At 44.7% G+C, this 16,368-nt stretch overlaps 1 protein-coding gene across 3 annotated transcripts in view; it reads right to left on the reverse strand.

Moving 5' to 3' along the window:
- Nucleotides 1–203: 203 nt before the first annotated feature.
- Nucleotides 204–16,368, reverse strand: part of LOC106590284 (TGF-beta receptor type-1) — a 59,220-nt gene continuing 43,055 nt past the window's right edge. Inside the window, exons 4-9 of one of the 3 annotated variants that reach the window (XM_014181129.2) lie at nt 14,824–15,054; nt 14,119–14,286; nt 9,885–10,041; nt 7,540–7,664; nt 7,073–7,191; nt 204–1,618 (exon numbers count right to left, since the gene is read on the reverse strand). In XM_014181129.2, coding sequence (XP_014036604.1) covers nt 1,493–1,618; nt 7,073–7,191; nt 7,540–7,664; nt 9,885–10,041; nt 14,119–14,286; nt 14,824–15,054 — 926 coding nt within the window. In that variant the 3' untranslated portion in view covers nt 204–1,492. Of the gene's footprint in view, nt 1,619–7,072; nt 7,204–7,539; nt 7,665–9,884; nt 10,042–14,118; nt 14,287–14,823; nt 15,055–16,368 lie in introns of all 3 variants that reach the window. The other 2 variants (XM_014181127.2, XM_014181128.2) reach the window with 2 other exon arrangements.

Genomic DNA, 16,368 nt, shown 5'->3' on the forward strand with positions numbered 1-16,368 from the left:
GAGAGAGAGAGAGAGAGAGAGAGAGAGAGAGAGAGAGAGAGAGAGAGAGAGAGAGAGAGAGAGAGCACGCGAGAGAGAGAGAGAGAGCACACGAGAGAGAGAGCACACGAGAGAGAGAGAGCCACGAGAGAGAGAGAGAGAGAGAGAGAGAGAGAGAGAGAGAGAGAGAGAGAGAGAGAGAGAGAGAGAGAGAGAGAGAGAGAGCAGCGAGAGAGAGAGAGAGCGAGAGAGAGAGCGAGAGAGAGCGAGAGCGAGAGAGAGAGAGAGCACGCGAGAGAGAGAGAGAGCAAAAAGACATCCCTTGTTGCTGTTTTGATGAGGGGGGCTGGCAGAGGGGGGGGGGTGGGTAGATGGCACCAGAGAGGCGGTGTTGTGGCTGCCCCTGGCAGTGTGGCAAGGCCACATGTGTCCTTTCATGTGCATAGGAGGAGGAACACTCCCTGCTGCTCACACAGCTCTGGGAGGGCTTCTGTCAAGACTCCATGTGATCTTACACACCCACCCACACCAACACCCTCACACAGTAACTGACATGAGAGGGGAAGAAGGGGGGTAGGTTTAAAGCAGTGGCACTTTCAGGTTATCACCTGGCTCGGAAGGCATGATGGCGACTGTCGAGCTGTTGTCGTAGTAGTAGCAGAGCAGAGTATATAAAATAGATACATTTTATCTATATTGCATATGCCATAGCATGTTGGCCAAGACTGAATGAGCTCATGTCCAGTTTGTTTGCAAACAAAAACCAATAAGTTAAACTGACCTGTAGACCCCCTGTACCGTGATACGTAGGGAGAAGAGAAAGAAATACTAAAACAAGATGCAACATTTTCTGGAGAGACGAGTCCAACAGCACACCAGCATCTCTCCATGGAAAAACACAAATAATAACTCAATTAATATGCTCGTTTTTAAGTACCAGACGGTAAAAAAATAAACAAACTATAGTTGGTTCAGTCATTTTCTAGGGCGGTTCTCGTCGAGTCCAAGTTACCTCGCCCAGTGACAGAACATTTGTTGTTGGAATGGAGGCATTGTCACCTGAATGTTATGACCAGCAGTCATGCAACCTTAGGGTTTTTCTTATGGGTTGTTGATGTTTCCTTTCCTCTGGTTTCCGCCGAACAGCATTGAAAGATGGGTCTATGGCAGGGTGGGACTACGTCGGTCTGTAATCACCCTGATAGGTAATTCACGAGCACTGGAGGAAGTGATCCAACCAATCTTGACAGGGGGGTGGGGTTTGCACTGGCAAACATCCCTCCACCAGATCCATCCTTCACCTCCGTGAGACAGAAAATAGATCCACGCGCCGGTTGGCGGGGCGACGAGGAAACGATGACAGCGTTTAGGGAGGGGTCGGGGGATATCAGAGTAAAACTTCACTGTGCCGCCTCTCCTTACAAACCAAGAGGAGGAGCAGTGGGGCGAGAACTAATGGTGGTAATAATAAAATAATACGATTATGAATAATAGAATAAGAGAAAGGGTGTCTCTACATCTTGATGCCCTCTGATTGGCTGAGCTGGGAAAGGGTCTTCTTGATGCGTAGCGCAGTGAGGCGGGCGGCTCCATTGGCATACCAGCACTCCCTCATGATCTTAGCCATTACCCGCAGAGCCTGGAGGAAAGAGAGAGAAAGGTTGACTTGATGAAAAAAAAACATCACTAAAGCAAAGTGTTACAACAGAGGTGTGTATGAGAATTTTTTTATCATGACTATGATATTAGTAAACAGTGGTTTTGTATTCCCAGCAGAACAGAGAGAGGCAATACACCAGTGTGTATCACACACACACACACACGGAGAGTTCTTTCTCCCCCCCCCCCCCACCCCGATCAAATGCAGAGGGGCAAGGGCCCTGATTCACAAAACACTTTGTTTAAGGAGAAACATAAGAAATAGCGCAAGAACATTTCCAAGAACCTTTGACGAATAGCAACTTTGCTTAACTATAGACTTATGAAAAAAGTACAGGGGGAAAAAAATGGTAGTTAAGAAAAAATGTCTTCTGGGCCCCTGGGCTCTTAACCACTTACTGATGTTTTTATCATTTCCACTGTTAGACTCCTAAGAGGCTTGGCTGTGGCCATTGGGTGTACAAGGTGACCCAATACCTACTTCAACAATAGCCCTGTTTTGCTCTCCTAAATTGAAAATCCTGGACCCATCTGATGCTCATTCCTCAAAAACTTGGGAATGAGCATGAGGATAGTCCGGGACTGTGGTAATGGTTCAAGATTGTGGCACCGAGCATAGTAGGTGTACCCGAAGTAGAGGTCGACTGATTAATCGGAATGGCCCATTAATTAGGGCCGATTTCAAGTTTTCATAACAATCGGTAATCGGTATTTTTGGACACCTTTATTTAACTAGGCAAGTCAGTTAAGAACACATTCTTATTTTCAATGACGGCCTAGGAACGGTGGGTTAACTGCCTTGTTCAGGGGCAAAATGACAGATTTTTACCTTGTCAGCTCGGTGATTCGTTTTTGCAACCTTCCTGTTATTAGTCCAACGCTCTAACCACCTGCCTTACATTGCACTCCACGAGGAGCCTGCATGGCAGGCTGACTACCTGTTACGCGAGGGCAGCAAGAAGCCAAGGTAAGTTGCTAACTAGCATTAAACTTATCTTATAAAAAACAATCAATCAATCTTAACAATCACTAGTTAAACTAGTAAGATCATCAACCGTGTCCTGCGTTGCATATAATCAATGCGGTGCATGTTATTTTTTCATCGAATCACAGCCTACTTCGCCAAACGGGTGATGATTTAACAAGCACATTCGCGAAAAAAAGCACTGTGCACCAATGTGTACCTAACCATAAACATCAATGCTTTTCTTTAAAATCAATACAAAAGTATATTTTTAAACCTGCATATTTAGTTAATATTGCCTCCTAACATGAATTTCTAATAACTAGGGAAATTGTGTCACTTCTCTTGCGTTCTCTGCAAGCAGTCAGGGTATATGCAGCAGTTTGGGCCGCCTGGTTCGTTGCGAACTGTGTGAAGTCCATTTATTCCTAACAAAGAGCGTAATTAATTTGCCAGAATTGTACATAATTATGACATAACATTGAAGGTTGTGCAATGTAACAGCAATATTTAGAGACTTAGGGATGCCACCCGTTAGATAAAATACGGAACGGTTCCGTATTTCAAAGAATAAACGTTTTATTTTCGAAATGATAGTTTCTGGATTTGACCATATTAATGACCTAAGGCTCGTATTTCTGTGTTTTATGTTATAATTAAGTCTATGATTTGATAGAGCAGTCTGAGCAGTGGTAGGCAGCAGCAGGCTTGTAAGCATTCATTCAAACAGCACTTTAGTGCGTTTGCCAGCAGCTCTTCGCAATGCTTCAAGCATTGCGCTGTTTATGACTTGGAGTAGTTGTTCCCCTTGCTCTGCAAGGGCCGCGGCTTTTGTGGAGTGATGGTAACGATGCTTCGAGGGTGGCTGTTGTCGATGTGTTCCTGGTTCGAGCCCAGGTAGGGGCGAGGAGAGGGACGGAAGCTATACTGTTACACTGGCAATACTACAGTGCCTATAAGAACATCCAATAGTCAAAGGTATATGAAATACAAACGGTAGAGAGAGAAATAGTCCTATAATTCCTATAATAACCCCAACCTAAAACTTCTTACCTGGGAATATTGAAGACTCATGTTAAAAGGAACCACCAGCTTTCATATGTTCTCATGTTCTGAGCAAGGAACTTAAACGTTAGCTTTTTTACATGGCACATATTGCACTTTTACTTTCTTCTCCAACACTTTGTTTTTGCATTATTTAAACCAAATTGAACATGTTTCATTATTTATTTGAGGCTAAATTGATTGATGTATTATATTAAGTTAAAATAAAAGTGTTCATTCAGTATTGTTGTAATTGTATCGGCTTTATTTGGTCCTCCAATAATCGGTATCGGTGTTGAAAAATCATAAAATCGGTCGACCTCTAACCCGAAGTCTTTGCGTGAAGCTAGTTAGCATTTGCTTGCAAAATTACCTGCAACTTCCTGCATACTGGATGCAGACATAAAACCACAAGTTCATCTGACTCTAGGGAAGAAGGCTTCATTGCCAAAATCCCCTTACTATCCTTTTAAGAAAGTAAGGGTATGTTTTTTGGGGAGCTGGAATGAGACGCTGAATAATTTTGTTGCCAGCCTTGTAAACAGCATCTGTTTTCTGGCCATAATTTGTCTACATCTCTCAGAAACCTGTCGAGGACATAATCTTGGAGATTTCCACCAGTGCTTATTAAGACAGAGTGCACTCATTTGGATTAATGCTGACAAATACTCTTCAGGAAGATTTCTGACAAGTAGGCCTCGCTGCCGCATCTGCTACGATCTCTCAGTACAACCCACGTCAGTGGCTATGTATATGCTCCAGTTGTGGGAGACGCCCGCAATTTGAATGGGCGTGTTTAACCACAGAGATCACGTAATTCTGTGTGTGGAACTGTTTCGGTTATGATTACTCATTTTGGTAATTTCCTAGCACTGTACTATCGACAACGTCAACAGTGAAACGCTTACATTTTGACTTACACAATGCTCGATTTTACAATGCATATTTGAATGACGTTAAAATATTTAGGATCACATGATGAGACCTTGGGACGTTCAATACAGTTGGAACTCATAGAAAAATCCCCACTGATCTAAGAGTCTAAACTCTTCCCTATTCAGTAATAGTATTAGTGATAGCCTGGTTGTGGGAGAAGTCTGGCACAGTAGTAGCAGAGCAGCAGCAGCCCACCACGGTCCCTCACTCCCCCACAATCTGCTGCAGTCTGTTGACAAACATACATTACACTGAATCACATACAGCAGGGCCTTTTCAGCAGCTAGTCTCCACGCTGGCTACTGCTTTAAGAAGCATTCACAGCGCTCTCTGTTTTGTATGCCTGAATGGACTCAAGGCCATAACACGGCCTAATCCTGACACCTAGAAATGACTAAGTGTGCATCTGACTGGAACGGTACCCTATTACCTACATAGTGGACTACTTTTGATATAGTGCACTACTTTGGACCAGGGAGCTCTGGTCCAAAGTAGTGCACTACATAGGAAATAGGGTGCCATATTAGACGCAGCGCAAATCTGTATCGACCAGACTTTTCATAACCAACGTGTGGTTCTGATGATACAGATGAACTGGCTAAGAGGATTCTTCTCCAGAGTGGGAAACAGGAGAGGGGTGAGTCATGTGAGAAGAACGCACAGGGGAGATGTTATCTGGAGAGTTCACAAGGCCACCTTGGGGCTGTGGGCTGGAAACCACAGGAACGCCCCAGTGACTAGCGGATAGCTAGCTAAAGAGCACAGAGGGATGTGTGTGCACACTTTACTGCACGTACGCACACACGTAGTATGCAAACCGAATCCACTCACACACAGTGTGCAAACTGACTAGACACACACACACCTCCCTGAAACCATAGCTTGTGGTGAGACAGAGCGGTTTTTCAGGGTCATGCTGTCAGACACAAAACAAGGCCGGGAAGGCTCTCCACATGTCACGCTCTGTCTGACTCAGAAAACAAAGCGTCTCTCACAGAATACCAAAACTACCCTAGCAGCCCCGACTACCTGTATGAACATAAGCAGCGGTTTGGTCTGTCTGCAAAGGAAGTCCTCTGAGAAGTCATTACGAGGGTAATCTGTACCTCATCATAAACTACACCACTGTCTGTTTGGAGAGGGTGCCCCAAGGTGGTCCCCTCACTGTTCTCTGCTCTATCCTACCAGACAGACACACTCCTACACGCAGTCCTCCTCCTCCTGGTCGTATTGTTGTTGGCAGGGTGTGGCTGACTCACCGTGGTGGTGCAACATGCCAGTCTCAACAAAAGGCATCTGTGTTTACGGCCTGACCTGGGAACGAGCGGCAGCCGCTGAGGCGCCATCTGCCCATTGGCACATTAAACCACTGCCCCCTCAGCCATAGCTAGCCTCAATTAAAACCCGGGAGAGAAGAGAATGACTTTCCTCTGGCTGTATATTTCAATTTTGGGTTGGTTTATGCTAGGCCTAGCATGCTAAATGGAGACTCTCCATTGAAAGCGTTTCTTAGTCCGAGATTTGGCTTAATCCATTTCTGGGAAACAAGACCTGTATGTCTTGACATGTTGTGTTAGTTGTACTGTACGTGTGGCCAATTGGTACTGGCATGCTACATTGCTTAATATTTGTGTTGCCGTAGGTTGTATGTACGTATTCATCTAAATTATAAATCATAAAAAAAAAAAAAGGTTTTCGGTATGGGGACAACTCAGCAAACAACTTGTTCTGGCCAAGGAAGAAATATAGACTATAGCTTAACAATATCTATACCCATTAGACTATTATTTTGGTATCAGGGACATCTATCTCTGCGGTTGATCGATCAGTGTCTTGTCACTGTGTTGTGTTGAATGGCAGGTGCAGCACAGTCACAACAGCTTGGCAGCCATAAAGACATGGTCGTAGTGGCCAGATTAGATTACAAGATTGTATTACTTTGGATTGTCTCTAATCGAATTGTTCAGTTTTACAGGCAATAAACAGGAACACCAATAAACAAAGAGGATGAAAGAAAGAGTGAAAGAAGGAGCAAAAGAGGGAAAAAGAGCCTTGTAAACAGAGTGTGATGCTGTGAAGGAGGGAAACCTGAGACAGAGAGGGGAGAGATGCAGCATACTTTCTTCCCCTCAGGGTGGATGGTTACTCTCTGAGGGAGGGACTGTGGTTCGACTGAGGAGAGAGGGGAAACACTAGCGTGTGAGACCAGAGTCTTACTGAGATAGATGGACACATGGGAGAGTTTCAGGTTTGTGGCTGTGATCGTTCTTGGTTTAAACGCACCATGTCACGTGGATTTTCAGTTGATGAAATTGGCTAGTTATTATGGCTGCAAAGCGAAGACACTACACATTTGTTAAGGTGAGTTGTACCTCAGAACTTGGAATGTGAACGGTTTAAAAACCAAAGCAATAAAAAGAAAAGCATTTTTAATGGTATGAAGGTCCTGTGTGTGTGTGTGTGTGTGTGTGTGTGTGTGTGTTTACGTACCTCACAGCTCTGCCAACGGTTTGGAATGTTGGGCCGTAGCTTCTGCTCACACACCACCCTCCTCATCTCCTCTACAGAGGGGTCTGACTGCACCAGGTCATGGTATGGCAGCTGGTAGTCTTCAACGATGCCTGACGCAAATCACGTCAGACGCGTTAAAATACATCACAAACCGCTGACGGTACGTACAACGCAATACAACAAACGTTCATTATCCCTCGAGGGAAAATGGGTTTGTCCTCCGCACAGTATATATCATAAACATCCCAGAGGAAGTAGCTCATGTACTTCAAAAAGGAAACGTATGTGATTTGTATACACAGTGATAATCCAACAGAACCAGAGAATTAGTTCTTGAACTAATAAACTTGCTACGCGCCATCATATTACTCACCAACTGTTGTAATCGGGGCGCAACTGACAGTGAATTAATAACGGATTATCTACAGGGGGACCAACGCACGTACCTGCTAGAGAGCATCTACTGGCTATCTCCCAGAACACCAAGCCCATGGCGTAGATATCTGCCCTCTTAAATGACTCAAAATGCTTCATGTTTATCGAGTCGTCCAGCACCTCTGGTGCCATATACCTGGAGAGAGAGAGAGAGAGAGAGAGCGAGAGACGACAAGGTTGGTTAGACACTACAGTAGACTGACAGCACACACGTTACGTCTTACGCAGCATTCAATTCACAAGTCTAATTCACAACCTTCCACACTGAGCAAAAATGTCTTAAATTGAATTCCTTGAGCTTCATAAAAACCATCAAAAGGCTTGGTGTCAATACACCTACAAACACCCCGTTCAATTGAGAGCGTTTCAGAAACGCTCATGTCACAGAGCAGTTAGAAGCGAATCAATATTTGCCCAACACACTCCGAGCAATCAAAGATAAATTAAAAACAGAGGAATGATTGTAAAAGAATTCAAACAAAAAACTGATTCTATCTTCTGCTAGGCTGCCAGGCGTGTTTTCCCAACACAGCTTCTCAGAGAGATATGAAACATTATCCTCCACAGCATTTGTAGATGAACAACATTCTTGATAACCAGCAATTCTCTCTGGTTGGAAGTTTCTGGCACAGAGCAACAGTTTCCCCTCCACCAGATTCTCACCTGCACCATTAGACCTCAAACCCAAAACTGACAGATCGGTGTCTAGGGTCAATATGTTTAATACTGTTGTTAGAGAAAGGACATTTTGTTCCTTAAGGAGGGATTCCCAGCTAGAGATAAGAGCGAATGTTTTGGGAAGGGGACTACCCTCTCCTCTGGAAAGTTGGGAGCCACAGGAAGGAAGGGTGTTAGCGCTGCGGCGCTGGGCCTAATCTCCCTTCACAGTCCACAGGCGTTCCAGAGGGTGAAGTCCCAGAGCCGTGAGCTTACTAAGCCCCACAGATTCCAGTGGGCCAGCTGAGCAGACAGACACACAGAGCCAGCCAGGACCACAACACAACCACCCGCCTGCCCCAAAGAGAAAGAAGGGTGTATCCCGCGCTACGCCAGAATGGTAGAAAAACTCAAAAGGCGCTTGACATTGTCTACCAGCACCAATGTGTCAGTGCACTAATTAATGCAGCTCCACCACCTAACGACAATGACTGCCCCTTTAAGGCTCTGTTGGAGGATGGTTGGTTACCCTTGGTAGCCTATAACATTTTGCAACATTACAATTACAACCAAATACTTGTCTTTATAAAATAATTCCCTCCAAGGCTCGAAATTAAGGGCGTCCCGAAAAATAAATAAAATGTCTACAGTTCAAAACAGACCCTGGGACAGTTCTGGGATGAACCACTGCATATAATGTATATATTTTTGTAAAGCAAAGCGGCTGATAAAACAGAACAGACCGTTTAGCTTAAAATGTTGATCAAGTTTATTTCTTCATATTATAAGCTCAACAATGCGCACATGGCCGTAGACTACGCATGAATGTTCCAAAACGCAATTACTGGGAAAATGGCACGCGCCGGCAGTTTCATGTGACAGATATGAAAATATATTTTAGAAATTAAGAAAGAGGGGAGATCTAAAGATGCATCAACATGGGTTACTAATAGGACTAGGATTATGCCTTTGGCTGCTGGACAATAAAATAACGTTGATTTAAAAATGAAGAAAACATGAGAAAATGCTGGTTTCCATGGCATATTATGGGTTTATAAAATAATTCCCTCCACATTTCTATGGTTGTATTTTGGCCAGGCTACTTTGAAACAAGACATGTTTCACAAAACATCACTGTTGCTGCTGCAGTGAGGTAGAGACAGCGCATTTGTATGGGCAGCGTGTTTCCGTGTAATTACTCACGCCGTGTGCTCCTCCTCTCCTTTCCTTCTTCTCTACCATCCGCCCCTCCCTCCCTCGCAGCTGCCCTCCCTCCCTACCTGCTACCGATTTCACTGCACCTTCACCTATTACGGCCAGCGGTAGCTGTTGGAGCTGGGGTGATGGCTCCAGTCACTATGAATGAGGGACTCGAAAGAGGCCGCCCCTGGGGACTCCAGTTACCTTTGAGTTTCACACTCTGTGGTTGGGGGCTTGGCAGCACTCTGGAGCCAGAATGGACGAACAGTTTAAAAAGCACCTCCAACCTCCCATCACATCATTACAGCTCGTGGAGCCAGAATGGCCGCCAAAGGGCTCCTGTTATCTTTTGATTCCCGTTCCATCGTTGAGGGGGGAGTAGTTTGAAGTCGTCACTAACCACATCAAAGAGCCGGCATGGCGGCTCAGTCATATCACATCGCCAGCCCAAATAACAGGCATAAGAGCGCAGCGGAGCCCAAACGGGGAGTCCAGTTACCTTTTGGTTCCTACTCTGTGGTTGGGGGCGATGTCGATGGTGTCAGTGGCGGAGTCGTGGCGCACGGCCAGGCCCAGGTCAGCGATGCAGCACGTCCCACTCTTCTTCACCAGGATGTTCTTAGATTTCAGGTCCCTGTGGGCGATGGCCGGCTTCCCTGGAATTGATGGGGGGGGAGAAGAGAAGAGAGAAAGGAAGAAGAGAGTGGGAGAGGAGAAGAGCGGAAGGGCGAAGAAAGAGTGGGAGAGAGAAAAAAAGAGATGAGAGTGGGAGAAGAGAGATGGTGGGTGAAGAGAAGAGGGTGGGAGGAGGACAGAGGGAAGAGGAGAGATGAGAGGGTGGGAGAAGAGAGGGTGGGAAGAGGAGAGAAAGAGGGAAGGAAGGAGAGCAAGAGAGAGGAGTGACAGAGGGGAGAAAAAAATTGAGAAATTAGATTGAGAGCTCACTGATGCAAAGGTCGGACAGTGAGGGGAGAAAAAAATGAAAAGATAAAAAGCCTGCCTGTCTCCGCTGTGCCTACATGATTGTATTTGACATGAAGGAGTGGAGAGAGTGGGGGTGCATCTCAATAGTCTTAAGTGGTCTCCTCTCCTTACTCCTTGTATCCGTACTGATCTGAAAGAACTGGACAGGTGAAAGCACATTCTTTGCATTTGCATATCCTGCATATTCAGATAAGAAAATAAAATAGACCCATAATATGGTCCTGTATATGGTGCAGTTGAAGTCGGAAGATTACATACACCTAGGTTAGTGTCATTAAAACTTGTTTTTCAACCACTCCACAAATTTCTTGTTAACAAACTATAGTTTTGGCAAGTCGGTTAGGACATCTACTTTGTGCATGACAAGTATTTTTTCCAACAATTGCTTACAGGCAGATCATTTCACTTATCATTCACTATATCACAATTCCAGTGGATCAGAAGTTTACTGTGCCTTTAAACAACTTGGAAAATTCCAGAAAATAATGTCATGGCTTTAGAAGCTTCTGATGGGCTAATTGACATCATTTGAGTCAATTGGAGGTGTACCTGTGGATGTATTTCAAGGCCTACCTTCAAACTCAGTGCCTCTTTGCTTGACATCATGGGGAAAATCAAAAGAAAATCTGCCAAGTCTTCAGAAAAGAAATTGTAGACCTCCACAAGTCTGGTTCATCCTTGGGAGCAATTTACAAATGCCTGAAGGTACCACGTTCATCTGTACAAACAATAGTATGCAAGCATAAACACCATGGGACCACGTAGCCGTCATACCACTCAGGAAGGAGACGCGTTCTGTCTCCTAGAGATGAACGTACTGCGAAAAGTGCAAATCAATCCCAGAACAACAGCAAAGGACCTTGTGAAGATGCTGGAGGAAACGGGTACAAAAGTATCTATAGCCACAGTAAAACGAGTCCTATATTGACATAACCTGAAAGGCCGCTCAGCAAGGAAGAAGCCACTGCTCCAAAACCGCCATAAAAACACAAGACTACGGTTTGCAACTGCACATAGGGACAAATATCGTACTTTTTGGAGAAAATGTCCTCTGGTCTGATGAAACAAAATAGAACTGTTTGGCCATAATGACCATCATTATGATTGGAGGAAAAAGGGGGAAGCTTGCAAGCCGAAGAACACCATCCCAACTGTGAAGCACGGGGGTGGCAGCATCATGTTGTGGGGGTGCTTTGCTGCAAGAGGGACTGGTGCACTTCACAAAATAGATGGCATCATGAAGCAGGAAAATTTGGTGGATATATTGAAGCAACATCTCAAGACATCAGTCAGGAAGTGAAAGCTTGATCACAAATGTGTCTTCCAAATGGACAATGACCCCAAGCATAGTTCCAAAGGTGTGGCAAAATGGCTTAAGGACAACAAAGCCCTGACCTCAATCCTATTGAAAATTTGTGACAAGAACTGAAAAAGCGCGTGTGACCAAGGATCCAACAAAACCGGACTCCGTTACACCAGCTCTGTCAGGAGGAACGGGCCAAAATTCACCCAACTTATTGTGGGAAGCTTGTGGAAGGCTACCCAAAACGTTTGACCCAAGTTAAACAATTTAAAGGCAATGCTACAAAATACTAATTGAGTGTATGTAAACTTCTGACCCACTGGGAATGTGATAAAAAAAAAAAAAAAAAGCTGAAATAAATCACTCTACTATTATTCTGACATTTCACATTCTTAAAATAAAGTGGTGATCCTAACTGACCTAAGACAGGAAATGTTTATTAGGATTAAATGTCAGGAATAGTAAAAACTGAGTTTAAATGTATTTGACTAAGGTGTATGTAAACTTCCGACTTCAACTGTATATATATAAACCCTACCGGTAAAGTTTTAGAACACCTACTCATGCAAGGGTTTTTCCTTATTTTTCCTATTTTCTACACTAAAATAATAGTGAAGACATCAAAACTATGAAACACATATGGAATCATGTAGTAACCAAAAAAAGTGTTAAATCAAAATATATTTTATATTGAGATTCTTCAAAGTAGCCACCCTTTGCCTTGACAGCTTTGCACACTTTGTATTCTCTCAACCAGCTTCATGAGGTAGTCATCTGGAATGCATTTAAATTAACAGGTGTGCCTTCTTAAAAGTACATTTGTGGAATTTCTTTTTAATGCATTTGAGACAAATCAGTTGTATTGTGGCACGGTAGGGTTGGTATACAGAAGATGGTATTTTACCAAATATGGCTAAGTCCATATTATGGCAAGAACAGCTCAAATAAGCAAAGGGAAACGACAGTCCGTGATTACTTTAAGACATGAAGGTCAGTCAATCTGGAAAATTAAGAACTTTGAAAGTTTCTATAAGTGCAGTCGCAAAAACCATCAAGTGCTATGATGAAACTGGCTCTCATGAGGACCGCCACAGAGGATAAGTTCATCAGAGTTACATTGCAGCCCAAATAAATCTTTCACAGGGTTCAAGTAACAGACACATCTCAACATCAACTGTTCAGAGGAGACTGCATGAAATCAGGCCTTCATGGTCAAATTGCTGCAAAGAAACCACTACTAAAGGACACCAATAATAAGAAGAGACTTGCTTGGGCCAAGAAACACGACAAATAGACATTAGACCGGTGGAAATGTGTCCTTTGGTCTGGAGTCCAAAATGGAGATATTTTGTTCCAACCACCGTGTCTTTGTGAGACGCCGTATGGGTGAACGGATGATCTGCGCACGTGTATTTCCCACCGTAAAGGATTGAGGAGCAGGTGTTATGGTGCTTTGCTGGTGACACTGTCAGTAATTTATTTAGAATTCAAGGCACACTTAACCAGCATGGCTACCACAGCATTCTGCAGCGATACGCCATCCCATCTGGTTTGGGCTTAGTGGGACTATCATTTGTTTTTCAACAGGACAATGACCCAACACACCTCTAGGCTGTGTAAGGGCTATTTTACCAAGAAGGAGAGTGACGGAGTGCTACATCAGATGACCTGGCCTCCACAATCCCCCGACCTCAACAAAATTGAGATGGTTTGGGATGAGTCGGACCGCAGAGTGAAGGAAAAACAGCCAAACAAGTGCTCAGCAGATGTGGGAACTCCTTCAAGACTTTTTGAAAAGCATTCCAGGTGAAGCTGGTTGAGAGAATGCCAAGAGTGTGCAAAGCTGTCATCAAGGCAAAGGGTGGCTATTTGAAGAATCTCAAATATAAAATATTTTGATTTGTTTAACACTTTTTGGGTTACTACATGATTCCATGTGTGTTATTTCATAGTTTTGATGACTACAATGTAGAAAATAGTCAAATTATATATATATATCTCTCTCATAGTCTCTGTGGGATCCAGAGAGGTAGACACAGGGGAAGAATAGGGAATAATAACTAGGTAGGTAGTGTGCAGTCAGGAGATCAACTACAGAGGCCTGACAGGGATGATTTAACATCTATTTACAGATATAGAGTGGGGTGCAGACCTGCTTGTCATCATAGAAAGGGGAACTTGGAAGTTCGACTATGTCCATGATACAAACCTAATGTGTGAACATTATGATTAGAGAACAGATATACGTATGAAGTATTATATGCATGTCATTTGGTGCCTATGTTACACACAGTTTGTAACACATTACTATTCTACGTGAAGCCAAAAGGCAAATGTTCGAACTCCCATCTCTTGACAAACAGTAAAGTCCTCAGTCGCTGATTGGTGGGTGTTGCTGTCACCAGTCACTGATTGACTGTGATTGGTCAATACGGCTGTCACTCACCTTGCGTGCCAACGATCTCCATGTGGAGGTGGGCCAGGCCGCTGGCAGTGGACAGGGAAAGTTTGATCATGCCCTCCACGGTGACGGTGTAGCGGTTCAGGTAGTCAAACAAAGAGCCATGCTCATGGTAGTCTGATACCAGCCACAGCTGGGTCCATGTCCCATTATCTAGAAAGAGAAGGGGGGAACAGAAAGAGGGAGGGTAGAGAGATACAGGTACAGAGAGATAAAGTAGAGTAAGATGAGTAATGGAGGAAGGAGAGCGAGAGAGAAAGAGAGAGAAAGACAGAAAGAGAGGGAGAGAGAGCGAGAAAGACAGCGGGAGAGAGAGAGACAGAGGTTAATGAACACAGTGAGTTGGTTCTCCTCAGAGCAATGTGATGTTACCTCCAGATGGCCAGAGAGCGCTCAGAGCAGCTGGACTGAGCACAACCACCACCCCAACTCTAGAAACACACACACACACACACACACCTACCCCTGGCTCTCTAGCCATGTTTCTGCACTAGACTGCATCCAAATATGCTGGAGTGACCCTTCTCATGATTATCAAACCATTACAAGCCCACACCAGCACGGTCTACCTTATGCTAAACCCTAATAGAGGGGCATTACGAATCTTAAGGTCCGGCAAGTAAAAACAATAAAAATGCGCCCCTACAAAAGTGGTTCTGCTCTTTAGAGGTGAGCTGTGATTGGTTGTACCTTTGTTGTCGGCAGCGATGAAGCCCAGGATGTTCTCGTGACGCAGCATGACTGTCTGGTAGATCTCGGCCTCGCGGAACCACGAGCGCTCCTCACGGGACGAGAAGATCTTGACCGCCACCTCCTCGTCTCGCCACTTCCCCCGCCACACCTCGCCGAAGCGGCCCTTCCCGATGCTCTCCTGGAGTATGATGGTCCGGGCTATGGTCCTCTGAACCAGCAGGGGCAGACCTGGGAGGAAGAAGATGGTTTAGAAATGCGCTACAAGACGGGACTGGTCACTCGCTAGCAATGTACATAGTAACAACCGCTGCTTAAGAAGAAAGCAATCCAAAGGATGACGTCATGAAAAGGACCTGGAACTAACCTCAGTGTAAAAAGTGATTGGCTAATTGTCTGTGCTGCGGCTTTTTGGACAATATTCAGCAATTTTTTAAATATATATTTTTTAAAACCTTAAACATATTGAAACTGAAACCGTCACAAACAGGCCAGAGTTGTGCTCCTGGGTAAATATATACATCGCTCTCTTTAATTTCACCAGCTGGACAGTCAGCTATTTACTGTGGGGCCTGCAGGGAGGGGTTGAGAAGTTGAAAGCCGCAGGTACTAGCAGCAGCAGAAATAGCCAGGCTGTAGAGGCCGCGGAGGTCAGGGCCGTTAGAAGCCAAATGGAGCGTAGATTGTGGTGGGCTAGCTAGCTGTATGAGGAGAGCAGGGAGGAGACAGATGGGGTCACTATGATCCTAGCAGGGTCTGATGTTCACTAGACGTGTGCCGTGACATCCTGGAAAATAATATTTTAGTCTACATGAGTGGACTGAGTGCCTTGGTTTTTCCATGACTATAGTAGGCCCCTAAATCGTATTTTTGAAACTCTTTCGTCTGTGCCGTGCTCCTCATCCTTTTTGTCAGTGTGTACTTAATTCAGGCAGACTGTGGATTTATCCACCTGCTTTGACAAAGAGCAAAACATTAAGCTGGGTAATTTAAGATCCCATAGTGAAAATGAAAAATCCACTCTAAAAGCCGGAAAAAAGGAGACACTGACAGGTTTGTCAAATTCAGTTAGACTGTGGACTTAGCTGGTCCTCCAGTTTTGATATCTTGCAGAAAGTACAAATCAACTGTCCTACACTGGAAAATCCTACAAACCATAAATCTATTCACATTTCGTGCAAAAAGTCCCAAGAAGTTGATTCTGAATCAAATCCGGCTATCCTAGAGGTGTGGATTTCTCTGCCAGTCCTGATAGTGAGCTGTTAATTGCTGGTCGGAACAAGACGACAAGGTTTCCGCGTGCCAGTTCTCTCACCACGTCTCCTGGCTGGCGTCTGGGGTTTAGAGCAGCTTCACAGCCGCTCTGTGTTAGCGCCGCCCAGTCAATAGAGCCACGGGCCGCACCGCTTCCATTACACCACAGCTAAGGCTGAGCCCATCTGAGCTAGAGATGGACCGATAAGATAACCGCTGCCTTCACTACACCCTCAATGAGGGCGGGAGTCACTTCTCCCTGGCTCGATCTCCCCCATCGTCTCACAGCGG

Source organism: Salmo salar, chromosome ssa29, assembly GCF_905237065.1.
Source record: "Salmo salar chromosome ssa29, Ssal_v3.1, whole genome shotgun sequence".
In the NCBI taxonomy this organism is placed as follows: Eukaryota; Metazoa; Chordata; class Actinopteri; order Salmoniformes; family Salmonidae; genus Salmo; species Salmo salar.